Here is a 25,075-nt window from a genome sequence, read left to right as displayed (position 1 = left end):
CAGTGCAAGAGCTAGGGAGGGCACCAAATAAAACTAACAGAAGGCAGATGCAAAACAAGCAAAAGGAGGTGGTTTTCTGCACAGCATACGGCCAGGTTTTGGATAGTAATATTTCACATGGGTTTGAAAAGTGAGTAGGCAAATTCATAGAAGAAAAATCCATAACCAGTCATTAATTTAATCAAAGCCATATCTATCTTCAAATAATCAAAGGGTGAGAGAGTGTATGTGAGAAAATTCATACATTATTATCTTGTTATATGCTTCTACAGGCAGCTGCCTTTGGCCACCACAAGAGACATTCTTAGATTCTTTGTGTTATGAAATTCTGAATATCATTGTGGATGTTTTAAATATTATTATAAATGTTTTATAAAAGTAGAGTATACTGTTCCAGCAAATTAAGGTACATTATGCCATAAAAGGCATGTTTTCCTTGAGGTATGAATTACCTTTTTTTTTTTACTCTTTCCTAAAGAGAATAGGAATTTGAGCAGGAGGTGAGATAACATTCTATATTTGCTGTGTCTTTTTCTGGTGTCTTCGACTGTCTCAAAAAGAATGCAAATATTGTTCATAAACTTATGTTCCTGTGCTTGTGACTAGGTCCAAGCAAAAGATCTATACAGATATTGCATTTTTTTTTCATGACTGCCAATCTTGAGCTGAAATTAGCCTCTTAAATATTCTGGATCTTGTCCGTAGTATCTCCTACTTCCTGAAAAAAACCCACCAAAACCCAGAAATTTGGAATTATTGTAGGACATCAGGCACTTGGTAATGCAATTTCTCTTCCATTAAGCAGCAACAGAAAAAAAACCCCAAACCACAACCAACCCTAAACTAAAGGAAAAAACCCAGCACAAATGGCAGAAACAAAACAAGGATAAAATAATTAATTGAAGAAATGGGTATTGGCAGTACAGAAAAAAAAAAGGATTAAGAATCCACTTACAATAAGCCCCCGTATTTCCCCTTAATATGAATGGCTAAAATTTCATCTACTGGCCGGTGTAAAGTGTGACTCTCAGTATTTACTGGGTGTATAATATGGGATAAAGAATTCAATTAGCTGGGTGCCTTTAAATTCTAAATCCCTTTCCCTTTCTCTGGAAGTAAACTGCCATCTGTCATATTGCCATACACTTTCTGCGGGAATCGAGTGTTTCAAAATTTCTCTACTTGGAGATGGCTTGAATTGTGTTTAAATGACACAAAATACAGAGCTGATTAAAAACTCAACAGCTAAGACTTAAAGAAAAATACCACAGATCACAAGACTTGCTATGAATGCAGGAATTAATAAATCCAAGAGCTTCCATTCCATACCTTAGAAAATCACTTAAGAGCTGTGGCAAACTTGAACTGTATATGCAATTGCAATACAGCAGAATTAAACATATAAGTCATGGAGGAGAGTTTCTCAGATAGAGATGACTACAGTGGAAGTATTTATAAATGCACTTCACTTTCATGTACTGCACAGAGGCTAGCTGTGCTGCATGATGATAACCAGTCTGTTGTCTGAACATGGTAACTGTGTGCATGGATGAAGGTGCCATTTACACAATTTGAGCACATTATTTTCAGCAAGGCAATCTACAGATTGCTATGGCCAGAAAAAATTAGACTGGTATACTTACATTACTACATTATTTTTGAGCAATACGTAGGTCCGCATCAACAAACGCACTCTCAGATCAGGTCAGTATTTCACACATCTTTTATAATCAGGTATTAACAAGGCTTGCACCAGTTAAAATCTAGTCTTCTACATGCAGCTGTAAAAACATAGTCAAACATTAAACTGTAGTCAGAGACTGAAAGCGAGCCATCAGGGTTTTCCACTGTTCAAAAAACTACTTTTGCAGGAATGGATTTTAGAACTTGAGAAAATGGACAGGAAAATCCTTTGAGAACATACTTTTATTTCAGAGAGTAATAGAAATGTCATAATGCTTCTAGGTTTTTTCCATGTGGTTGAGGAAAACTGCTTATAAAAGTAATGTGTCATGTAGTTACTCCTGTTCAAATAGCTTAATGGTTACATGTCATACAGCTTACTCCATCTCCCTCCATTTCCCGTAAGACTAGTGCAGACTGTTTCTTTCAAGGCATTAGCTTTGAAATTATTTGGCCAGTAGCTGTGTTAAGTGTTCCAGACCCATTAAAAAACAAAACACCCCAACACCCCTCCCCTACTCCCCCCCCCAATTAACCCTGTATGGTTTACTTGCATTTTTCTCTTCTCACAATACCTCACCACTAGTATAAATTGCTATCTGCTAGCAACCTAATAAATAACCCACAGTAACAAAAGAAACAAATACTAACAAGCTCTATGAACACCTAAAAAAATGCAGCTTTGGTTGGAATGGCTTTTCTGGTGATGCATTTAGAATTTAGTTTCATGTTGCACTTTGCAATCAGTTTCTTTCTTCAACCATTTAACTGCTTGATGCTAGCAGTGGCCATGCCACTTTCAGCCTACTTGATAGATCTGTGAGCATGAGTTACAGGCTAATTCATAAGCAAAGCTTTTAATTAAATGTGATTTGGAAGTTTGATCAGTTTTAGAGGGAGCTATTGGATGTGGTTACCACACAAGCAGGAAACTAGCATTTCTAGCTGTTCCTATGAGGTTGGCTTCATTGACCACTAACTGAGCCCGGCAGCTGGACCACCTGGGGGAGACACTGAATGGGTTGCATGGAGGCTGTCTCAAGGTTTCTTGGCAATGTATTTCCAGGGTCACTTCGGGGTGAAAGGACGCTGTGCACTAACAAATCCTACGTCTCTATTTCACTTTACGCCCGGAGCAGGCTTTGTCAGGTGAAAACCGTGCCAGGTTTGACAGCCCGAGACAGGCAAGGCCACTGCAGCTGCATGCCCCCCAGGTCCAGCCTGCAGTGAGGACGAGCAAATACTCCCAGCAGGCACGTGCGTACAGAACACATAAATGCACCACATGTACACACGTCTACACAGCCAGCCACGCAGGTGGGCACAGACACACAGAGCACTCGCATAAACACCGCACCATCCTGCTCCACTCTCCAGCTGAGCAGGACAGGCGTCCACCAGTGAGAACGTGGACCCCTCCAGTAGCTGGGCTCAGGTGCTCACTCTGTGTACCCCTGGATCCCAGTGTCCCCAGTTGCTGGCACTGCACGTAGGAGCCCAGGGTCACAGCCCTACTCCAGCTGCTGGTACAGACCATCTCAGACACACACAGATACAGACATATGCGCAGAGCTCTCTGGGACTCCCCTGGGCCCCAGGAGCCGACCCCCCTCCACCCTCCGATCTCATCCTCGCAGACACACACCACCTGTCTTTCCCTTAGGGACCCCCAGACCCTGCAGTCCCTCCAGCAGCTGGCTGGGACTCCCCTGGTCCCCCCAACAGGCAGCTCCTCCTGTGGTCTCACCGTTACAGACATGCACGCATACCTGGCTCCTCTGCCACTTCACCCGCTTGCCAGCCAGTCCGGCTGGATCTTCACTGGTGATCACACCCCTGCACTCACTCCAGGTGCTGGAACCATGGACACACAGGCCCTCCAGCCCATGGTCTGACTCCAGGTGCTGGCACCGAGACCCCGGTACGCACACATGCGCACAGAACGCAGCCCTGCACCCAGAGTTACAAATTAATATAGTAAGAAGACAGGACAGACTGTGCTAATTGGGCACATGGCATGGGCAGACAAGCGTATTGACCAGAGGACTGTTTACAAACAACCAGTCCTTACTGTCACCTTATCCCTCTATTTCCCCCTACTTTCTCCTCCCCACATGATCTAAATCCCTCCCCTTCCCCATCTTTGGTTTCTTCCCTGAACAGCCCATAATAAGTCCTCTGCAATCCTGAAATGCTCTTCCACTACTGCGTCTCATGCCTCTAGGCAGACACCCCACCTCAGTTCGAAAGGTGGTCCAGCCTTAACTTTTCGTGATGGGCGTCACGCCTGGGCCGTGAGGCTGGGGGTCTCCTGGGAGAGCCCTGGAAAGAGCCTGGAGAGGGTGCCCCCTCCCCTGAGCCCTTAGTTTGGGTTCCCACCCGCCTTTGGGCCCCTGTGCTCCTCTCTGCGCGCTGAGATGGGCCCCTGATGGGCCGATGGCTCCTGTGGTGGGACTGGGAGCAGCCAGGGCAGGGGATTGATTACTGGGCTCTTCCATCTGCCACTGCCTCCCTCTGCTCCCTTGCGGGTGTGAGCAGGGGAGCATTTAACCTCGCAGGCACGGCCATGGGACCCACGGGTCCCTCTGAGTCTGAATTACCTGGCTTCCAAAATACGAACTGAGGTCATGTAACCAAAGCTGTCCTGTATATTTGGAGGCATTGGCAACATGAAGCTATGTCAGAGCTACCATGAGAGCTACCTGCCCTGTTCCCCTCCGTGATACGGCTGTTTTATTCAGCTGCCAAACAATGTAGCAGGAACAAAAAAAGATCTGTCATGCAGCCAAACTGTGGGGAGAAGGGAAGAGGAGAAAGGGAGAGAGAAGGAACTGGAAGCAACCCCTATCTAGGAGATGCAGAGTAAAGATGTGTGGAAGTCAAAAAAGAACAAGAAGAGAGTACAAAGTTACTAATACCGTACTTGATAAAAATCAAGAAAAAAGGATGTAAAACCTGTGTCTATCAGCAAGACTTGCCAGAATTCAAAACCATATCTCTAGAAAACAGAACATGAATTCAGTCACACTTCAGCACAGGCTTTTGGCATGCTCTTGATTAATTTTAACTTTCATGTTTACAAAAGTTAAAATTCCCTAGTACAGATAACATATACATTGTAAAGGTTTCCTAAGACTTAGTGCCAAGTTATACATCTTAACGAGAAATATTTTTGGTGCCGATTCCTAGGAAGTATGTTTTGTTATTTGTTTGGTTTAGATCACTGAACTTTGCTGCTATTCACATGAACTAAAAATATAAAAATTTTGACTATCCCAACTACTGAGCAATCATTTCACAGTTATAACCGTAGACAACTGAAAACACAGTTATTGCTTTAAACTATTTAACACCATCCAAAAGCTGTGCCAAGTATTATAGAGCACATAAAATGCCCAGTATTATCCCAAATACAAAAGACGGAATACCCGAGGAAAGAAAATGTACAAGTATGAAGCACATCAAGACGTATATACAGAAAATTGTGTAGACAAATTTTAAAATTCTCTGATATATAATGATGAAGCTACTAATGTATATGTTATTGGGCCATTGGGCCAAAGGCAAGATTTATTGTTAAAATAGAATATATGTAGCCACATGTCACATTTATAGTATATGCAGAGTGGACGAATCCACCTACTTCTTCCTGCTATAAGCAGAATTAAATGAGAAGCAAACTAATGCGAACTGCTTCTCCCTAGACTACCTATCCAACATTTTTCTACCACAGAAATATAGCAGAGGAATTATCTATGGAAATCTTGCATTAAAACACAGGTCATTTCCCCTGACCTCTTAGGGAAAGAAGAAGCCACTCTGGCCTTCTAACACATCTTGCATTTTAAAATGGTGTGCTGTGAAGAATATCGCTCTCTTGACACACCTTCAGCCTCTTATTTCCAGAGTGCTGCGTAAAAGCATGTATCACAGTATCCTTCAAACATATTAAAACTCCTTGAACTCTGAGTAGAGCCTTATTCAAGTTCTTCCTTGGTGTACACACAGGCAGTCAATGTGACTGAAACACTTAAGGTTTTGTCACTATTGGAAACTACACAGACCATCTCCGACCTCTATCATGCAGCCTTTGTTACTGCCTGACAGAATTACATCCTTGTATCAGCTAAACTATACTCCCCAAATCATCGAATAACCTCCTACTTCTCGTTGCCTACATACGTAGTTTCCTTGAACTCTAACCTTGTTTTGCCTCTATGGGAACTGGTAATTTGCACAGACTTTCCTCATAAATTATCTCCTATATCTTAGCAGTGTGCCCTAGCCACTGGATGGGCTTTTGGGTTTTTTTCCTTTCCCCTTGATCTTTCAGGATCCCATGCTAGGACAAAGGTGCTCTTCCTCATGGAAATTAATTCTTCCCTAAAAGTGTTCTACTAGTTGTCTTTGTCTCATCTGAGGCTGCCTCAAGAAATCTCCCCATATTTAAAGAAACAATAATTGTCTGTAATAAGTTTCAGGCTATGTTCTGAATTTCTTTGCCCATGCTGTTATTATCCTCACATATCAAACCCTGAGGTATGTTTTAATAGTAATCATCTGAGAAGACAAGACATGCCTCCACGGTACAGAGAAAGAACTGTTTATTTAGAGTATACCACAAGTTTGCACTGAAGCTAAGAAAACAACAGGTCATAGGGCTGAAGAAGGCTTTTAAGATAATCAGGTTCAGTCTTCTGCCATTGTCACCGCTGAAAATGAGTTTAAGTTTCTTGCCTTCACCTGGAAGCCTGAACCAGAACTATGTTGCTCTGTTAGTTTACTTACCTAATACTCCCAATATTACATATGTAATTTATAACCAGGATGAAGATAAAATCCATGATGTCAAGTCTGTTTTGGACTGGCTGAGAAAACTGAGGCATTTATTATGTCCATATCATTAGCTGATTAAGACAGAACGTATGTTAAAACAATTACATCATGTTCAATTCATTAGTCAAAAAGGTTTACTTATTTTCAACTGCTAGTGCTATTTTCTCAAAGGAAATACCTCAGACGTGCAAGATAAATGTATCTTACTTAACTGAAAAGTTGCCAAACATGCTTTAAGATCTCAGAGCTCTTAAATTCTTACCCTGGAAGTACTCTAAGTAGTTTCCATTGTATAACAAAGATAAGGTGGCTACTTTTCTAAGAAAAAAATAACATGTAGGGAGTATGCTTGCTTAAAGAAAAAAATGACAGACTGAGAGCTAGACAAAGGACTGTGTGCCATACTGTTCCGTCATCACACAGACAAATCATAACTAAAAAACTCCAGGGAAAAAGAATGCAGCTACAAATCAATTTCTGGGAAGCAAATGTTAGAGAGTTAAGTATTTCAGAGCATATACTGTACAGAAAGAAATTACTAAACCTAAGCATTTCAGTCTAGTCTGGAAACTGTTAAGGTCAAAAGAACTCTTTGTTTTTCTTGACAGTAACCATGACTGTGGTACAAAAAATTAATCTTGATGATGATGGCAGCCCTGTACATCAACACAGTTAAAATGGTCAGTGACTGCAAATTTTGCATATTAAAATTGACTTGTAAAAGAATACAAACATTATAGAAGCAAATGTAGCAGGAACAGTTTCCAGTTCTGCTAATGTCAGGACCATACCAAAGCAGAGCAGGGTGTGGCCACAGGGGTTTTCAGGACATGTTTATGCAAAAATAGCACAAAAGCCTATAGTGCTGTCAAGGGGCATGGTAAATTAAATAATTAAAAAAGAAACCCACAGAGAAAGTGGATCTCATATTTACTCATTACCGAAAGTGAATCTGATATTTACTCATTACTGTTTCTCTTTTTTTGCCTGGCCCCTGGCTTCCTTAAACCCACAGCAGCTGAAGTCGTGGGCAGCTTGAGTGGGCAGAGTGAGCATGGCATAGCTCTGCTACTGGTGTAAGACCGCTGAGAGGATCACTAGGAGTAAATGCATCTTCAGCTCTGCATGGCTGCAGCGACTGGCTCCCTTAAACCTTTTGTCTGTCTTTGAGTGGAGGGAGAAAGAAGGAAACATTCCAAAGCCTAAGATTTTAAGAGTGTAACTGCAGAAATCACAACACATTGTGTTCCCACAATAATCCCAAAGTTAGAAATCTATGGATAGTTGATAAGAAGCTTTCGGTACAGCACGTTTCTAGAAAAAAAAAATTAGCCTTCTAAACAAAGAATGCTAATTATTGCTGTAAGTTCTCCCAGGCAAAGTCTAAAATCATGGCATCTTAATATGTAGTACAGAGTCCTTGCTTTGGTCCAACATCTGCCTTTCAAAGAACTGTAATCTCAGCTTTCTATTTTTGTTTTCTTATTGCTGTGGCAAAAGATTTGTTTTTCTAAATCTTAATCTTATCTTCTGGCTGTGACCTGAGAAATATGTCTTTCTTTCCAAGGAACACTTGCATCAGTCGTGATGGATCTTACAGTTAACACAAAGAAGTAATTTTTGTTATTCATTAACAAGCTTCTATCTACACTAGATTAGGAATTCCTCAACATGACCAAGATAATGAGTTAGAACAGGCAGATATCCAGCAGTTATGCCTTGCTGATATTACTCCCACACATCACTATAAGCATGGATAATTCACAGAAAAGTTGATGAAGTGACGGCTTTAAATGAAGAGGCTGCTTTAGAGTAGCTGCCTGAGTCTGGAAGGAATCAACACTGCTTTAGTACAGGCATGGCTAATTTACCATGCAACAACATTTCAACAGCAGAAAATATTGGATCGGTAGTTCTCACAAACAAGTGTGTTGTAGGTAATAATCAGGAGTTACCAATATGGTGAAGATTATTTTTCCCAGCTATACTTTTCTCCTTTTATTACCAGGGCAACAAAGTATGCACAGACTGACCATGGTTATTTACCTAGGCTGCAAAGCCACAAACTACTACTCATTTTCTGTGTGCAGTGAAGTTCTGCTATACGCTGCCTCATTGTCCATGATCTGTTCTTTTGATCCTTCGCCAAGACACAGCTATTGCACCTGCAGAATGGTGCACTTGACTGCCTCAGTAAAGAAGTTTCTTTGCCATTGGCACATCACCAAGGCTGCCTGCCCTAGAAGTAAAAGGTGTCCCTGTTAGAAGGCAAACAGCTGAAAAGGTAGCAGCAAATGAGGAGATTAGGGATAGAAAGAAGAGGCAATCAATTCCCCAACAGAGAAAACTAAAGAAAGCCCTTGAGTGTGTCATTGAATCCTGGCCAAAACATGTTCAACAACTTTTTGGAGATAAGAAATAATACTTATAAAGACTTTTTTTGGTGAGGGGCTTCCTGGTTCACTAGGATGAGATGATTGAGTTGTGTGCAGGGGGTGGGGGAAGTATTTTTATCAGATGCAGAAAGCTCTCTGGGACTTCAGAATGTGTACAAAATCTGAAGACCCATTACCACAATAAGATGGAGGGAGGACATAAATGACTATATCAAAGAAACCAGATAAGGTGAGAGGTTAAAACCACATACGTCACTGGATATGGGTGTTTTACTCAGCTTGCTACACTTGGGAGAAAACTTAAGACCCCCCTAAACATTATTAACTGCTGTGATAGACAATGTCTTCTCTGGGTTACAGTCAGTACCGTAGGGCATTTAAGAGGGTTTCTGGGACAAGACTATCCCAGCAATTGAGAACTGATAGTAAGACTCCATGTACACTACTATTACTGATACTATTGTTATGCACCACTACTATACACTATTGCTATTTACACCATGCTAACAATGCAATTGTGACCATTGCTTTTGAAAAAGGAGATGGCATGTTTTAAAACCCAGTCTATTAAGATTACACTGAAGGGACTAGCCAGGAAAGGAACAGAATTAATTCATCTGATATTCTCTTGTAGAAAAGATTATAGCAGTTTCTTAATATCAGATGACACAGGCAGATAAAGCACAAAGGAGATTTTAAGACACCTCTTCCTTTTATTCTTCAAATCATGAAGAACCAAGGCAGCATTTGAATCTTCTAACTGGTTTTGCAGTCAGCTTTGGGAATACTGTGAAGGCAGATTTTTTGCAAGGGCAGAGTTAGAAGGTGTACTAATAAAATATAGAAACCAAGGATTAATCATCATTCAGGAAAATCATTGTTCTTCTTCCAGGTACAAAGAGACTTTATTCTCCATTTAATTTTCCTACACACCATATTCCAGTGGGATCCAAAAAGGAAATAATCAGGGCTAGCTTTTTCACTTTCTGTCTACAGCAAAAGAATTGGCAATATTTGTCCTGACCCACAAACAACAGATAAGAAAAAGATACAGTACTACGGTTTAACAGAAGTCACAGTTAGATCACGTTAATTAAAGGAATATCTAACAGATTTCAGAACTTTATAAGGCTTTAGCAACACTTTAATAAGAAAAATTACCCCCCCTTACCTAGCATATTTGGTTTTAGACGGTACTCTCAAGTGCAGCTGCTTTAGCAAAAAATATTTATTTTGCTTTCCTGCCATCTTGTGGCTTAACCGCAAAATGCACTTAAAAAAAGAGGTACAATTGCCGGTTTGTGAAGAAATTGCTTTTTAAATACTGTTTGGTGTAAACTGTGCTCCAGACCACCACCCTTCCTCCCTAAACAACACTGCAGCTTGCAACAGCATGGATCTCCAGTCCAACGAGTTTCTCCAACAACTTGATCCCACAGAGAGAAATTGTGTCGACTCGCCCAGACCTCACCAGGGAGGCAATGGGCCATTCTGTCTTCCACAGACTGTTCCCTTGACCCAGGTCTGGCTAAGGCAGGGACTGTCTTACTGCATTCACATTTCTGATTTAAATATATTGGTTTGAAAGCGATTATGTGAGAAGTGAGCTGAATTCTACCCTGGCTCACTCATTAGCAGAGACAAATGTTTTATACCAGTGAAACATGCAAGATTTTTAGCTATGCTTCTCACCATCTGGAAAGTTGCATTTGGGAATATGTACGAGTGCTATGAATCCAGCTGCAGCCTTTCAGGTTTATTTCACATTTACAGGGAATGGTCAAGACAGCTGATTTAACACAGCTGATTTAATATAGCTCATATTAGGCAAACAAACATGAAATCCTAATGCCATTTCCACAGCTGTATGTGGGCCAACCAGCACAAAATAAAGACTTGCTTTCCATGACCCTCTGATGGAAAAGCAGCACATTGTACACTTATTCAACCCCAGCCAAAGAAATTAAATAACTGGTTGAAGATCAGACATGAAGAATATCAGAGGTTTTCTACAGAGGTTTTTTTGCTGTGGCTTATTTTTTAACAAAAATGCGAGAATGACTAGCTAGCTCACTATCTAGAATGGCCTCATTGACTGAACTGCCCAACAGCAAAACAAAGTTCTCTGTTTTCTTCATACCTGTGACATATTTCTAGGAAAAAACCATTTTGCCCATGCTGGATTAGAAAGAGCCTCTTACCACAGATGAATAGTCAGTTGGATTTAGTGGCTCTTATGACAGTGGGTGAATAATATTTGTGCGTTTTTTTAGCAAGAAATAAACTCTTGAGTCAAGATTTCACTGGCTGATGTTCCAGAAGAGTCAGACTTCTCCAGCAGTTTTCCTGGCAGTTGAAATGCTATGCTAGTCTGACTGGAAAGACCAGCAGTGGTTAAGGTCAAAACACTTCTGCTGGTCTATTATTTAGTGAGAAATATTCTGGGCAATATCATTGCAGATGGGTCTGTAGAAAGTTTCAAGAAAAAAATGGTTTTTGTTAAATATCAGGCCTGCTGTGCAACTTGCAGAATGTCCAGGACATTTCATGACAGTGGTTTTCCAAAGCAGCCTCTTCTGGAAGTTCAACTTTCAGCTCTTCTACTTACAGCTGAGTTACAATCCTGGATAGTCATTATTTTATTTCCCTGACAGACAACATGAATCAGGTGGTTAGAGAGGTGTCACGAATGGACAAGGTTTAGATCACTTAAAGAATCACTGTCAAAGATATTAGCAAAAGGTAATTTTAATGTGACTTTGTAAAAGTGCAACTTAGCAAAGTTCAATGGCAAGGTTCAGTCTATTACTTACTACGTGGGAGAAACATACAAAGGAAAATTTAGTTAGAATCAATTTAGGATGATTCACACAGAGACCAGAGATGCAAAAGGTTAAGGGAGACCCTGCTGTTGAGTCATAAGGTTCAGAATGGACCCCTTTGCTTTCTAAACTCTGATGGAACTTAGGTGTGGCTAGATCCAATCCCAGTCCCAGACTTTGTCAACAATTTATGTCTAATGGAATTAATACAATGGTAAGGAAAACCTCCTGTTGAGTCACAAGGTTCAGAATGGACCCCCTTGCTTTCTAAAATCCATCTCAGAGACGAGTCTAGGTGCGTTTGGAGCCAAACTTGGTCTCAGATTCGGACAACAGTTTATGCCCAACAGAAGGGATACAAAGGGTAAGGAAAATCTCCCATTAAATTACTATACCAATTTGTTGGGGAATGAGTGATCATGGAACCTATATGACTCTGAGGTAGCAGCAATTTAAGATTTATTAACACTGTTACAATAAATCACAAGATTAGGTTATATGATTTTTAACAATACTTAATTATCAGCCAATTATCAGAGTGATTTAATAAAGTTTGCTATCAGCACTACAAAGTTTCCTAAATCAACGTAAACACACACACACACACACACACACACACACACACACACAGATAGATGTTAACCTGTAATAGAGATTTTTCTCTCTTGGCCAATTATAGTAAATTATTGGTACCAAATGATCTTTAAAAACCTCACAAAAATGAACTGTAGTGAATTACTCACTGTTCTCCTTCATCAGCATTTGTCAGCAGACAATCTTTGGCCGTTTCTTCTTTGTCAGCATCTATCAGCAGATGATCTTGGAAATCCTTGCAAAATCTGCTCTTTAAAATCCTCACAACAACTACTTAAAATCCTTGCAAAATCTACTCTGAGAGGCATCCCAGCTCAGGGGAAGATACTGGATCACAGCCTGCTGCAATCCTGGAGAGCTCAAAGGGTCTCACTTAGGATCACTATTTATAGGATCGCGTGATGATTGACTTTGGTCAATGCATTTCCATTCTGGCCATAATTCTTGTCAGGTAATTCTGGCACCCTCCAAGGTGGGCCATGATCCAAGCAGCAGGAGTTTCAGCTATGGCTCCACACAACAGGAGATTCAGGTATGGTTAGGGAGTGCCTAATCATCCTAACTCACTACTATAGCCAGGATAAGAAAGTACCAGATTGTCCCAACTCACTGCATAAGAACACAACGTTGGCTGGTCCTGACATCGCAACGTGGCCCAGGGTGGGGGCTGCACCTCCACAAGAGGAGAAAAAAAAAATCTAGGAGTCAACTGCAGGTGAAAAGTAACCGCAGGATTTCTCACAAGATTCTCATAAAGAAGCTGTTAAGTACTGGCTGGATGAGCAGACAGTGAGGTGGACTGAAAAATGGCTGAACAACTGGGCCCAGAGGGTGGTGGTCAGTGGCATGAAGTCTGGTTGGAGCAGTGTGCCCTAGGGGTCAATAAGGGGTCCAGTTCTGTTTAACATCTTCATTAATGAGCTGGATGATGGGGCAGAGTGTACCTGCAGCAAGTTTGCTGATGACACCAAACTGGGAGGAGGAGCCGATACACCAGAGGGTCCCGCTGCTGTCCAGAGGGACCTGCACAGGGTGGAGAAATGGGCCAACAGGAACCTCACGCAGTTCAGCAAGGGGAAGTGCAAAGTCCTGCACCTGGGGAGGAACAACCCCAGGCACCAGTACATGCTGGGGGCCACCCAGCTGGAAAGCAGCTTGGCAGAACAGGACCTGGGGGTCCTGGTGGACACCAAGTTTAACATGAGCCAGCAACATCTCCTCTACTCAGCACTGGTGAGGTCACACCTGGAGTACTAAGTCCAGCTCTGAGCCACCCAGTACAAGAGAGGCATGGACACACTGGAGAGAGCCCAGCAAAGGGCCACCAAGATGATGAAGGGACTGAAGCATCTCTCCCAGGAGGAAAGGCTGAGAGAGCTGGGACTGTTCAGCCTGGAGAAGAGAAGGCTCAGGGGGGATCTCATCAATATATAAAAGTACCTGCAGGGACGGCACAAAGAGGATGGAGCCAGGTTCCTTTTGGTCATGCGCAGTGACAGGACCAGAGGCAGTGGGCACAGACTGAAACATAGGAGGTTCCCTCTGAACATCAGAAACACTTTTCTTTATGAGGGTGACTGAGCACTGGCACAGGTTGCCCAGAGTGGTGGTGGAGTCTCTCTCCTTGGAGAAATTAAGAAAGCATTTGGATGTGGTCCTGGGCATCCAGCTGTAGGTGACCCTGCTTGAGCAGCGGGGTTTGACCAGCTGACATTCAGAAGTCCCTGCCACCCTCAACCATTCATTCTGTGATTCTATGTATCTACAGTGAAGAATAGTTTTAAAGGGCTATAAAGCCCATGTGTTTTGTGTAACACAGAAGGCCTGGGTCTAGAAAGTCTGAATCTTACCAGGAAACCTCATGCCTGTGCAAAGGCCGTAAACCTGCAGAACTCTGACACATGTGGAGTGTTTTCTACCTTTCACAGTTAAAAGAAGCATATCTGAAAAAACCCAACAACGTTTTGACCTGTATTCACAGTTGTTAAGTACTTCCACTGCTTGGAATTAATGAGATCTCTTGCACCAGTGGACAGGTTCGAGATGGTTCAAGTCTAACGTCCTGGTAACGCTGAGCACAATAACCATCTCAGGAAAACTGAGCGGTCAGAAGAGAATAACGGAAAACACAATATTCATGACCAAATTGAACACTGGTCTAGGAACAGATCAATTGATCAATCAACCAATCACAGCACTCTTCAATATCCTACAGAAATTACTAATTTGAAAAAAACCCCAAATTTATTAGTGATATCTCAGGTAGAATTGTACTACAGAACATGTATTGGCACAGCCATTGCAGCTACTTTTCATAATTGCATAACTACTAAAATATTTATGATAATAGCTCAGAATAAGTATGTTGGACTACCTTGGTAATCACCCTACACTGATACACTGTAGTCTATTCACCAGAAAATAAATACTTTAAAAATCCAGCAAGAAGATGCTGCTTTTTCCTCAAAAGTGTTAGGCAATACTGTTATTTAGGTACATTTTCCTTCTCAAAAAGTTGTATAATGGCTCTTGACAACCCATCAGTCAAAGGAAACGCAGATGCCCAAAAGAATAAAGGATGCCAGGCCCCATTATCTCCAGACTTCTGCATGGGAATTCTCTGATGCCCCTAATTGCACAAGCCTTAGTCAACATTGTACAAAGCAGAAAGCTCCTAATGAAGCAGAAAATTAGGAAAAACCCAGCTTTTCAACTTGTCTGTAGCTATTGATTAGTTGGTAAAAAGCAGTTAGAAAGCAGGAAGCCTGTATTAATGGTTCTATGTCCTTTGCTACAAAAGCAAAATGGTTCATCTTCATGGAGGTGAATGCCGCAGTTTTCAGAATAAGTTTAATTTTTTCAAGTTACTTTCAAGTTGGGGGACAGGTATATTTGGGCTTTTGACAGTGTTCATGGATCCCACCCATTACGATAATCAAAATTCCCCTGTGCATGGTGTTACATGACAAGAGGAGCAGATGTTCTTCTACAGCAATACGGCATACCTCAGGAGCGAACATGGCTCATGGTGTAATCTGGAAGTGGTTTAGCAGTTACTCCTGCAGAGATGTCCCACAGAGGTCACGAGGAAGGAGCAGCAAAGGTTCAGCTATGGCATAGTCAGCAACATTTAACATTTGCCTTCTCATAGCACTTTCCTCACAGCCCTTTCCTCACATAGGCACAAGTTCGAGCTGGTTGCACCGTAGGTATTGCTGTAGCTAGTGAAGGAACATAACCCAGGAAACATATACAGCATCACTTGCACATCAGTTATCTCAGATGCTTCACTGACACTTCGCACAGCCCAGTGGGGAAGCCTAGAAGATGCGGAAGTACCTGTCTTACTGTGCTGAAAGCACCCAGTTGGCCCAAATCACCAAATTAATATTGAATATCAGAATATATGTTTCCAGAGGCTTTACAGAAGACTTACAGACCTCCTAAGGCTAAGAAACTTGCTGGATGAGCTGCCAGAGCAGCTTTCAAGAGGCCTTCCATTAAAATCCATCCAGCCTGTAGAAACATGACACATTTCTACAACTAAGTTTTATTAAAAAAATCAAAATTTTCCAATAAAAACTTGTAATTCTCTCCTTCAAGAAACAGAAGTTTCCCTCTAAAAAAATGAACAGGTTTACGTCGGTGGTTTAAACTAGGTAACAGCTTGTGGGGAAGGGAAGTCATACTCAAAGGCAGGAAAACACTGGACATCAAGAAGTGCAACAGGGCAGGGAAGAATGGAGAAAGCAGCCAGGGCTGGTCAGATGTACACTTTTTCACCCACAGGAAGATAAAAGACAGGATTCTGAAGGAAGATGGGTGAATACATTCCTATAGTGTTGCTACGCTTTCAGCTCAAAACTACTCTTTTGATTCTGTATTGTAAAATTTCAAGGGTTGCATGTAAGACACCTTCACTTTTTGTTTAGTATGTCCTTAAAAGTACAATCTTTTTTTAGAGACCCATTTTCCTTTCAAGAAAAATGACCAAGACCTGCAAACTGCCAGGGGAGCTAGCGGCACTTAAAAAAGTCTGGTGTAAAGCCATGTACTGAGAACACAACCATGCTCAAAGTGTTCATTGTGGGAGCCAGCACTGGCCAAAATGAACAATGTACTACCACGTGAAGAAGGTCTGTTGTCCCCCCACTCTTTCTAACCGCTTACTTCTTGCCCCATTTCTTTTTCTGCCCTTCCAAGAGTTTGGTCTTTTTACATGGATGTTGCCCAATGCGATTCTGTTGGACTGAGTTGGGTGAAGTCCAGTGAATAGCACAACTCTGCAGGAAACAAGCAGTTACACATACTTTGAAGTTTGCTTCGGCTGTGGGCTGACCATAGGCGCTGCCTTATTCCTAAGAAGCATCTGGTCTGCTTGCCACTTTGCAGAGCAACCCAAACCTTCAATACTTCCTCAAAAGCCTACTCAATTACATGGCAAGCACTGAAAGCTGACTGAAAGCAAGAGCATCCCAAGCTGTCTCCCCGCAACTGCTGTGTCGCTTGCTGTGCTCTGCACCATCTTAAGCCCTTTGTGGCTGGGCAAGCCTTTTGTTCTCAGTTTCAGGTGCTGTGACAAGTCATAGCTAACAACAACCCGGCAGCACCGACCCAGGGAAGGCGCTCTTCACTGCGCCATACCACCGCATCTGCGCTTTCGGGACAGGCCTCAGCTGAACAGCCCATCCACGGGACACTTCACCTGGAAGGCTGCAACCCCGCGCAAACCTTTATGAAGTCACGGTAAAAAAAAGCCTTTACACGGTGACAGCAACGAGCCACACGTGAGAAGACGAGCCCTGCAGCAGGCCTAGCCTGCTGGCTGAGGCTCGGCCCGCTTCCACGCAGACTCAGCGACGCCGTGGCACCTGACGTGCTGTCCCCGCCGCCGACGGGGGAACCGCCCGCTGTCCCCAGGACAGCAGCGGGGCCCGCCCGCCTCCCGCCGCCGTCGCTTATCCCCGCCCCCCGCCCATCACTCCACTCCCTCCAGCCAATCGGGGCGCCGCGCTCCTCCGCCGCAGCGAACGGGAGGGCGCCCGCCTTCCTCCGGCTCGTGACGACGCGCCGGTGGCATGCCGAGAGCTCGCGTGATGCGAGGAGCAGGCGAGCCCCCTCGGCGGATCGCGCCGCCATTGGCCGCGCCGGGACGCCGGCTGCGCCCTCATTGGCTGCCGGCGTCGGCCGTTGGGCTGCCGGGCCGGCCGGCAGTGCCGCCGGCGGGGGGAGGCGTAGGAGGCGGAGGGCCGCGGCCGCAGGTGAGGGACCGGACCGGACCGGGCCGGACCGGGCCGGGCAGCGGCAGCGGCAGCGGGGGGCTCGCGCCCGTCAGGCGCGCCTAACGGCCGCGGAGCTGCGGGCGTGGCGTGGCGCCGTGGGGGCGGCCGTTGGCTGACGGCCTGCGCCCGCCGCCCTGCGCCCGCCGCCGGGGGGAGCGGAGGCGCCTCTGGGCGGCGGGTGTGTGTGGGTGGGGGTGTGGGTGTGTGGGCGCGTGGGTTTAAATGAGTCGTGTTGTCGCGACGTCCCTAACGCGGTGTCCTGTCCCGATGCGTACGCCCGTGTAATGGGTACCTTGACGCAGGAGGCAAGCAAATGGATCTCCTGCCGAATTCGGCACCCCTGGCCACGAAACTGCGAAACACCCTGATTCGGTACCACGGCATCGGAGAGAGCGAGTGGCGGGTGGCGAAGAGAACGGTGAGTGGTGGTCTGGGCCGCTGCCTGCGGGCGGACCGGAGCGTTCTCTCCAGGAGCTGTAGGTCACTTGGTGGTGGGGGGCGGAGGGGGGTGTTACAGTTTATTATGCCGTATGACACGGGTGTGAAAAACGAGGCAAATTCTTGCAGGACTTTTATGTGAGAGGCCCTGTGAAGTTGCCCTTCGAGGATCGTGCGTCTTTAGATGACAGGCTGTGTTTTTCCTGCCTCCAGATATACTCTGTCATTCTAACCGTTTTCAGGGAAGTATCTCACAGAAAAATCCTACCTGTGTAGGACTACAGGCTTTTCTTAAAGCAAAACTGAAATACTGTTAGCACTAGCAGGGTTGCAAGATGCTCACTGGTTCTTTCAGCTAACCAGCCACAGCCTGCAGGCAGGCTCTGCTGGCCTCTGGAATCTCTTTTGTCTATAATGCTTGAGCCCATCATGCTTCAGCTTCCAAACGTCTTCCTCTTAAAAAGTGAGATCATTCTCAATTCTTTCTCTCATATTGCTTCATGTTTCCGTTGCCATTAGAGCCCCCACATTATCATAAGTTTCCTTCTATGAAAGGGAATGCAGTTCATGCTTTCTCCAAGCATTTTGCCATACCTTTCTCTGAGCTGCTTGGCTTTTCTAAGTCCTGCTTCATCAAGCTAAGCAGGCTTTGCTGGTGCATCAGTTTTAGGCTGGGTGAATACTTTTTAGTCCTGTCCTGCATAGAAGGTGGAAATGTATTTTGGTATCTCAGTGTAGCAATGTGGTAGGACTGCTGTGGTAAATTTCTGTCTTTGCCCTTTTGCTACAATGGTTTGGATAGGTCTTGTATTTTTTATTTCCTTTGTGAGCAGACATTGATAAGAGAGGGGCAGGTGTTCCAAATGTAACTTGATTATTTACAAAATTAACAAATTCACTGTCTTGAAAGGGAGGAACAGCTTATCCAAGCTTTTCACTCTTGCCAAACACCTATAGCATCTCTGCTCTGCTAAATGCGAAGTCTTATACCTTCATCATTGTTTTCCTTTAGGAAGTTGCCTGAATCTCACTGTTTCAGATCACATTACTCACCAGATTTTACCCCTATAAAAATTCCAGTTGGATTTCCTCCCTTCCTCCCTCCCTCCCTCCCTTCCCTCTTCCCTCCCTTTCTTCCATCCTTCCTTCTTTCCTTGTGTTTTGGTATTGTGCCATGTAAAAGAAATTAAGAGCTTTAGCTACCTGCAAAGGAGATGTGTTTTGCCCCTAAATATCTTGAACACTTCTGGATGCAGTACTTATGCTACTGTTCTTTAGGACATTTGGTCCTTTGTGCTTAAGTAATGATTCCGAATAAAAAGGTGCCATATGATACTCTAACACCAAAATTCAGAGATTTTGTACAGAGGTTCCATTTCATAGTTAGACCAAAATCAGAAGGTACTGTTTTCTGTATTTTCTCTGGCTAACTTTAAAACGAACAGACTACTGCTTGCAAGGCACTTCTAGTCAGGCATCTAGGAGAGAAGGGTAACTTTACCTTTCTTGTCTGCCACTGTCAGCACCTCCTGCACACATCTGCTTGGTCATGTGTTACAGGATTGCAAACAGAAGTTGTGTGGTCTTCCTGTCTGAATGCTGTCCAGGAATGACTTTCCACTTGCCTTTTAATTGAAGGGCTTTAGCTGGTAATGTGGTTCCGTTATTCTCTATGTTTTCACAGTAAACTGGCTTGGCCTGCTAACTCCTATTTCTGTGCAGACTTATAGCATTTGACACTAAGAAAGGCAATTGACTGATTTTTTTTTTGAAAGAATGGAAGATTACAGGTAAAAGATGTCTGAAACATCTCCTTCTGTTCTTAAGAACAGTGTACAAAAGTGCACAGGTCAATGAGCACTTTGGGGTGAATCAGTTAAAGGTAAATTCGTTTGCTTTTCTTCATGTCGTGGTTTAAGCCCAGCCGGCAACTAAGCACCACGCAGCCGCTCACTCACTCCCCCCCCATCCAGTGGGATGGGGGAGAAAATCGGGAAAAGAAGTAAAACTCCTGGGTTGAGATAAGAACGGTTTAATAGAACAGAAAAGAAGAAACTAATAATGATAATGATAACACTAATAAAATGACAACAGTAAGTAATAAAAGGATTGAAATGTACAAATGATGCGCAGGGCAATTGCTCACCACCCGCCGACCGACACCCAGCCAGTCCCCGAGCGGCGATTCCCTGCCCCCCCTTCCCAGTTCCTAAACTAGATGGGACGTCACATGGTATGGAATACACTGTTGGCCAGTTTGGGTCAGGTGCCCTGGCTGGGCATGAGAAGCTGAAAAATCCTTGACTGTAGTCTAAACACTACTGAGCAACAACTGAAAACATCAGTGTTATCAACATTCTTCACATACTGAACTCAAAACATAGCACTGTACCAGCTACTAGGAAGACAGTTAGCTCTATCCCAGCTGAAACCAGGACACTTCAGAAAAATTGAAGCATTTTCTGGACATCTTATGATTTTGTGTAAGTGACAACTAACATCATATCTTCCATTTTCTTTCAGAAAGATGCAACTGTGTGGCGTAAACCATCAGAGGAATTCAATGGATACCTGTAAGTTTCCCTCCAGAGCAGATGCATTTTTAAAGTTCCATGGATGCGTTTTGTAGAATTTACAAATGAAGGTTGTGGATTCTATATCCCTCAGCTACACAAATTGTCCAGAGGAAAAGCTAGATGGATCACCTAGTGTGCCTATACCATTTCTTTTTAGTTTATACTTTGATGTTTAGCGTTGCATGGTGTCTGGAACAACGAACAATGAAAACTGTGGAAAACAGCACAAAACTCCCATTGGCTGAAGTGGGCAACAACATATGCCCAGACCTTTCAGAAAGATGGTCTACAAACCACAAAATTAAGTCCAGCTTCAGTAGGTCTGAAGTGTTACTGGGTAACATGAAGCATAATTGCAGCATAAGGACAAAGTGTCTCAGAATAACATTTATTGCAGAGAAGAATAGATGCAGCCATTCTTCTGTACAGTTTTTCTGATACAATCGTCCACTGACCATAACTCCAGGTACCAAGGTATTATAGTAAGTGTGCTGCTGCAAATTAATGGAATATTTATAAAGAATTTCTCATGTTTAAATGTAGACATATGTTTCTCTAGCTACAAAGCTCAAGGAGTGGTGGAAGATGTTACTAACAGAATAGTGGATCATATTCGCCCTGGACCTTACAGGCTAGACTGGGACAGCTTAATGACTACAATGGACATCATGGAAACGTTTGAAGAGGTGAAGACTTGTTTAGATTCTTAAAGACTATTGTGTATAGATGCATACATGAATTTAACAGTACAGCAGAGCAGTCATTCCAACAATTACTAATATTTTTCTGCCCGTTTTCTGCATGCACATGGGATATTGTGCACACATGTGGTGGGTGACCTCAGATGAGGCTTTCTGGCTGCACAGTTCCTATTCTGAAGCTTGAAGTTCAGCTTTCCATCAATGCTAAAAATAAAGGAGTAAAACTTGGTTGGCCACAATTCTCTTGGACCTGGGAGCTCTGGTAGCCTCTGATAAAATTCACATAATAGAGTGTTACAGTGTGATATTTTATATGCCAAAGCCTTTTCATACAGCTTGCTTTCTTCTGTTCCACAACAAACAAAATTGTGGGTATTAATAATCCACACATACAGAAGCTGCAACCTCTCCCTCTTCCTGAAAGGCTGACTTCACCATGTGGCAAGGCTTTGTGCTGGGAGACAAAATAGTTCATACTGAGGGCCAGGACTTGCTAAAGAAAAGTAGGTTTGAAGTTGATTACAGAATTGCTGGTATACTTCCTTTGGTTACTGGCAACATTCAGTATGACTTCAAAACCCTGTGGACATCTGGCTTAAACATGGAATGTCTTTTGCTCTGGCTCTTAAGGAAGATTTATATGGCAAGTTATTTTTTCTAATTATTCCCTAAAATGTATACAAACTCTATTGTCTTACAGAAAAGCCTTTTTTGAAGAATTGTTTGCATTCTGTTTTATTTTTCACTTGGTGGCTTAGAAGTACTTGACAGAGAATCTTAGTACTGAGAGAAGGCTCTTGCAATTTATTCATGGTCCTTTCAGACTTCCTAAGTAATGATTAAGCCACATGACTTTCAGTTCCCAGGCACACCGTTCTCTAGTTACAAACTTTCAGGACTTAGGCTGAAAATCACACAGCCATTCAGACCTCACTGAAGTTGTTTGCACAGCATAGCTGACAGAGCCTGGGACCTTTGTGGAAAAGGCTACTTGTCTACAAGCATAAATTTCCCTGTATTCGTTATACTAAGGTATTTTTGTTTTCTTACCCTCCTTATTCTGTCACTCAACAAGAACTGCTGTGTGATGCGCTACACCACTGCTGGCCAGCTCTGGAACATCATAGCACCAAGGGAGTTTGTTGATTTCTCTTACACTACAAGCTATGAAGATGGGCTTCTAACATGTGGTAAGGCACCACTTACCTCTGCTTAATTCTTATTTTGCAACAGCTGCTTGACTTAAGATTTGATTCAAATTAAATTTAGTTCTGCAGTAAGCATTCAAAAGTGGTGTAAGATGGTCTCCAACAAGTATTTCAAAGGTGTTTTAACACTTTACAGATTTAAAGAAGTATACAAGTTACTGGTTTACCCATGAGCCATCCCTGTGTGCCAAGTTTCACTTACGCCAACTGTGGGACAGGTGTCATAGAGACAAGTTGAGTGCTCTGACTCAGCTCTAGGGCAAACTGGGTAGAGTAACAACTTGTTCAACTTGCTAGTAAATGGGAGGAATGTCTTTTTGTGTCAGAATTTCTGCTTATCAAGCTCTGCTTGTCTGTTGTGGAGTTTGGATGAAGAGCAGACAACTTACATGCATGAAAGTACCCAAAATGTGACATGCGTCTGTCACTTCGACTAAATTCCCCAAGCAGAAACTTGTACATTTTAAATTTACCATACCTTTATTTTTCTATCTGTCTCAAATTAATTTCCCTTTTTTGTTTGTTTTCCTTGATAGGTATAAGCCTAGACTATGGAGAGGTGAGACCTAACTTTGTCCGTGGATTCAATCACCCTTGCGGTTGGTTCTGCGTCCCTCTTAAGGACTATCCTAGCCACAGTCTTTTGACAGGCTATATTCAGACTGAACTGCGAGGGATGCTACCACAATCTGCAGTAGACACTGCCATGTCTAGTACCCTGGCCAATTTCTACTCAGACCTCAAAAAGGCACTGAAAACATAGACAAACAGTGACTTGAAAGCCCATGCGTTTCTTGCAATCAAATTATATTGTTTAGCGTAGCATAGGTTAGCTACTGAGTTAAGAGGTGAATAACATTGTTCCTGAATGATACCTGAACCTTTAAGTTGAGGGATCTAAACTTTACCAAGTGCTTTTTGATGTGATACTTAGCATACATTCCCAATTTCACAGTGAGAGATTCTGTTTCCTGCTCAGCACTCTGCAGCTGTGTGAGGAGTAGTCTGAATCTATAAACCCCTGACTTCATAGGTAGAAAACACAAGATGTGTCTGTGGGCTTGAAAAATGCAGCATGAACTCAGCTCTCACCAACAGTATTGAGAGTGGAGTGCTCAGGATTTTGCTGGTGCAGGTCGCTGTACAGGCAGCATCTCATTGAAGATGTAATTTGATATATATATATTTTTATATTTACTTGAATTTTTTGATTTATTTAGTTTGTACAGGTGCATCTGTAATTTGTTTTTAAAAAATTCCTTTGATTTATCATAGGGGTATTACATAGCTAAGTTGTTAAATGATACTATACATAAGAAAGCTATTCACTCTTGTTAGCAAAAATAAGTATTCATTATTGGCATTTCTTCAATGTTGTTACTGTAAGTTAATTAACTGTTGTATATAACAGTCTCACTGCATAGATAAAGAAATGCCCTTACAGCTGATCCAAAGCTCATTTAAGTAGTCAGGTGTATTTCCATAGTTTTTAGTGGGCTTTTAATCATACAGTTGTCAAAATAGCAAACCTCCAATGGACCTTCTGTGATACTCTGCACTTATAAAGAATTTTTACTTAAATTTGCATGTAATTGTGTGTGTGGGTTTTTTTTGTCTTCCTTAACTGAAAATCCTGGAATTACTAAGGCAACAGAAAGGACCACTAATTTGCTTCAGATGTAGGCATTGGGGTAGCCATAACCGCACAGACTGCCAGCATGCTGGTACAGCACACTGCAGTGTTCTGTGGTAATACCCCTAGACTGATCTTTGCAATAAATAGAGTTAGCATCTTAAAACATGAGCAACTGAAGGCCAAAGCTCAAGCTGCAGAATTGCTTGGATCTGCTGGAGGATGGAGGGTCAAATTTTTAAGGATATTTAGCCACCTAGTGATGCTTACAGGTGCATAGCAGGGGCTTTCAAAAGATTACTGTCTGTGCTGCTAGGATCCTGAATTCAGTTTAAAACCTGACATTAAGCTTTTAATGTTGGTATGTGTAATTTGCTCAGGTGAGGTTGTAATATCCCTATGCTTTAGCAGTGGTAGCAGAGGCAAGTTTATCTGTGTAGTAGTTAGGGAAAGTACCTTGGAGCCCTAATATTTTGGGGCCAGTTGTATACATACAATCCAAGGACTGGTAATGAACTCTCACAAAAAAAAAAATTCAGATGAAAGTTGTTCCCCTGCAATATTGGCCCTTTTGACTCTAGCCACTGTACCTGAACTCTGAACAGTGAGGGCATTTCTTTCTCATTGCTCAAGCAAAGAGGTAGAAAAAACATGACACCAAATACAGTGTGGGCTCTTCCAATGTGCTTCCTGGATTAAGGCATTTAGTACTGTTAAAAGACAGTTAAAACCAGCAGTATCAAACAGCCTTTGGTGTCTTCATAGGCAGAAAATGTCAACCCATGTTGGGTTTTGTGTATTCTGCAGTTACTTTTAAACTCCTTGGTTACCTTTCCCATCTCTTCTATCTTCCTTGTTTGCCCTGCAGTACTGGAAGGTCACAAGGTGATCCTTCACCACCAAGGA

At 42.8% G+C, this 25,075-nt stretch overlaps 1 protein-coding gene across 1 annotated transcript; it reads left to right on the top strand.

The window, feature by feature from the left end:
- Nucleotides 1-17,486: 17,486 nt before the first annotated feature.
- On the top strand, nucleotides 17,487-24,121 carry STARD4 (StAR related lipid transfer domain containing 4). The gene is made up of 6 exons (XM_075020663.1): nucleotides 17,487-17,592; nucleotides 17,916-18,031; nucleotides 20,575-20,624; nucleotides 21,187-21,313; nucleotides 22,404-22,518; nucleotides 23,073-24,121. Exons 2-6 carry the CDS (start codon nucleotides 17,927-17,929, stop codon nucleotides 23,297-23,299), a joined length of 624 nt encoding a protein of 207 aa, XP_074876764.1. The 5' UTR covers nucleotides 17,487-17,592; nucleotides 17,916-17,926; the 3' UTR covers nucleotides 23,300-24,121.
- Nucleotides 24,122-25,075: the final 954 nt, after the last annotated feature.

The sequence above is a fragment of the Buteo buteo genome, chromosome Z (genome assembly GCF_964188355.1).
Source record: "Buteo buteo chromosome Z, bButBut1.hap1.1, whole genome shotgun sequence".
In the NCBI taxonomy this organism is placed as follows: Eukaryota; Metazoa; Chordata; class Aves; order Accipitriformes; family Accipitridae; genus Buteo; species Buteo buteo.
The sequence above is the reverse complement of the archived record's forward strand: the minus strand, read 5'-3'. Positions and strand labels throughout refer to the sequence as shown.

Coding starts and splice junctions, on each gene's coding strand:
- STARD4 (XM_075020663.1), top strand. CDS start 17,927: ATGGATCTCCTGCCGAATTCGGCACCCCTGGCCACGAAACTGCGAAAC. Junction 18,032..20,574: donor GGCGGGTGGCGAAGAGAACG/GTGAGTGGTGGT, acceptor ATTTTCTTTCAG/AAAGATGCAACTGTGTGGCG. Junction 20,625..21,186: donor GAGGAATTCAATGGATACCT/GTAAGTTTCCCT, acceptor ATGTTTCTCTAG/CTACAAAGCTCAAGGAGTGG.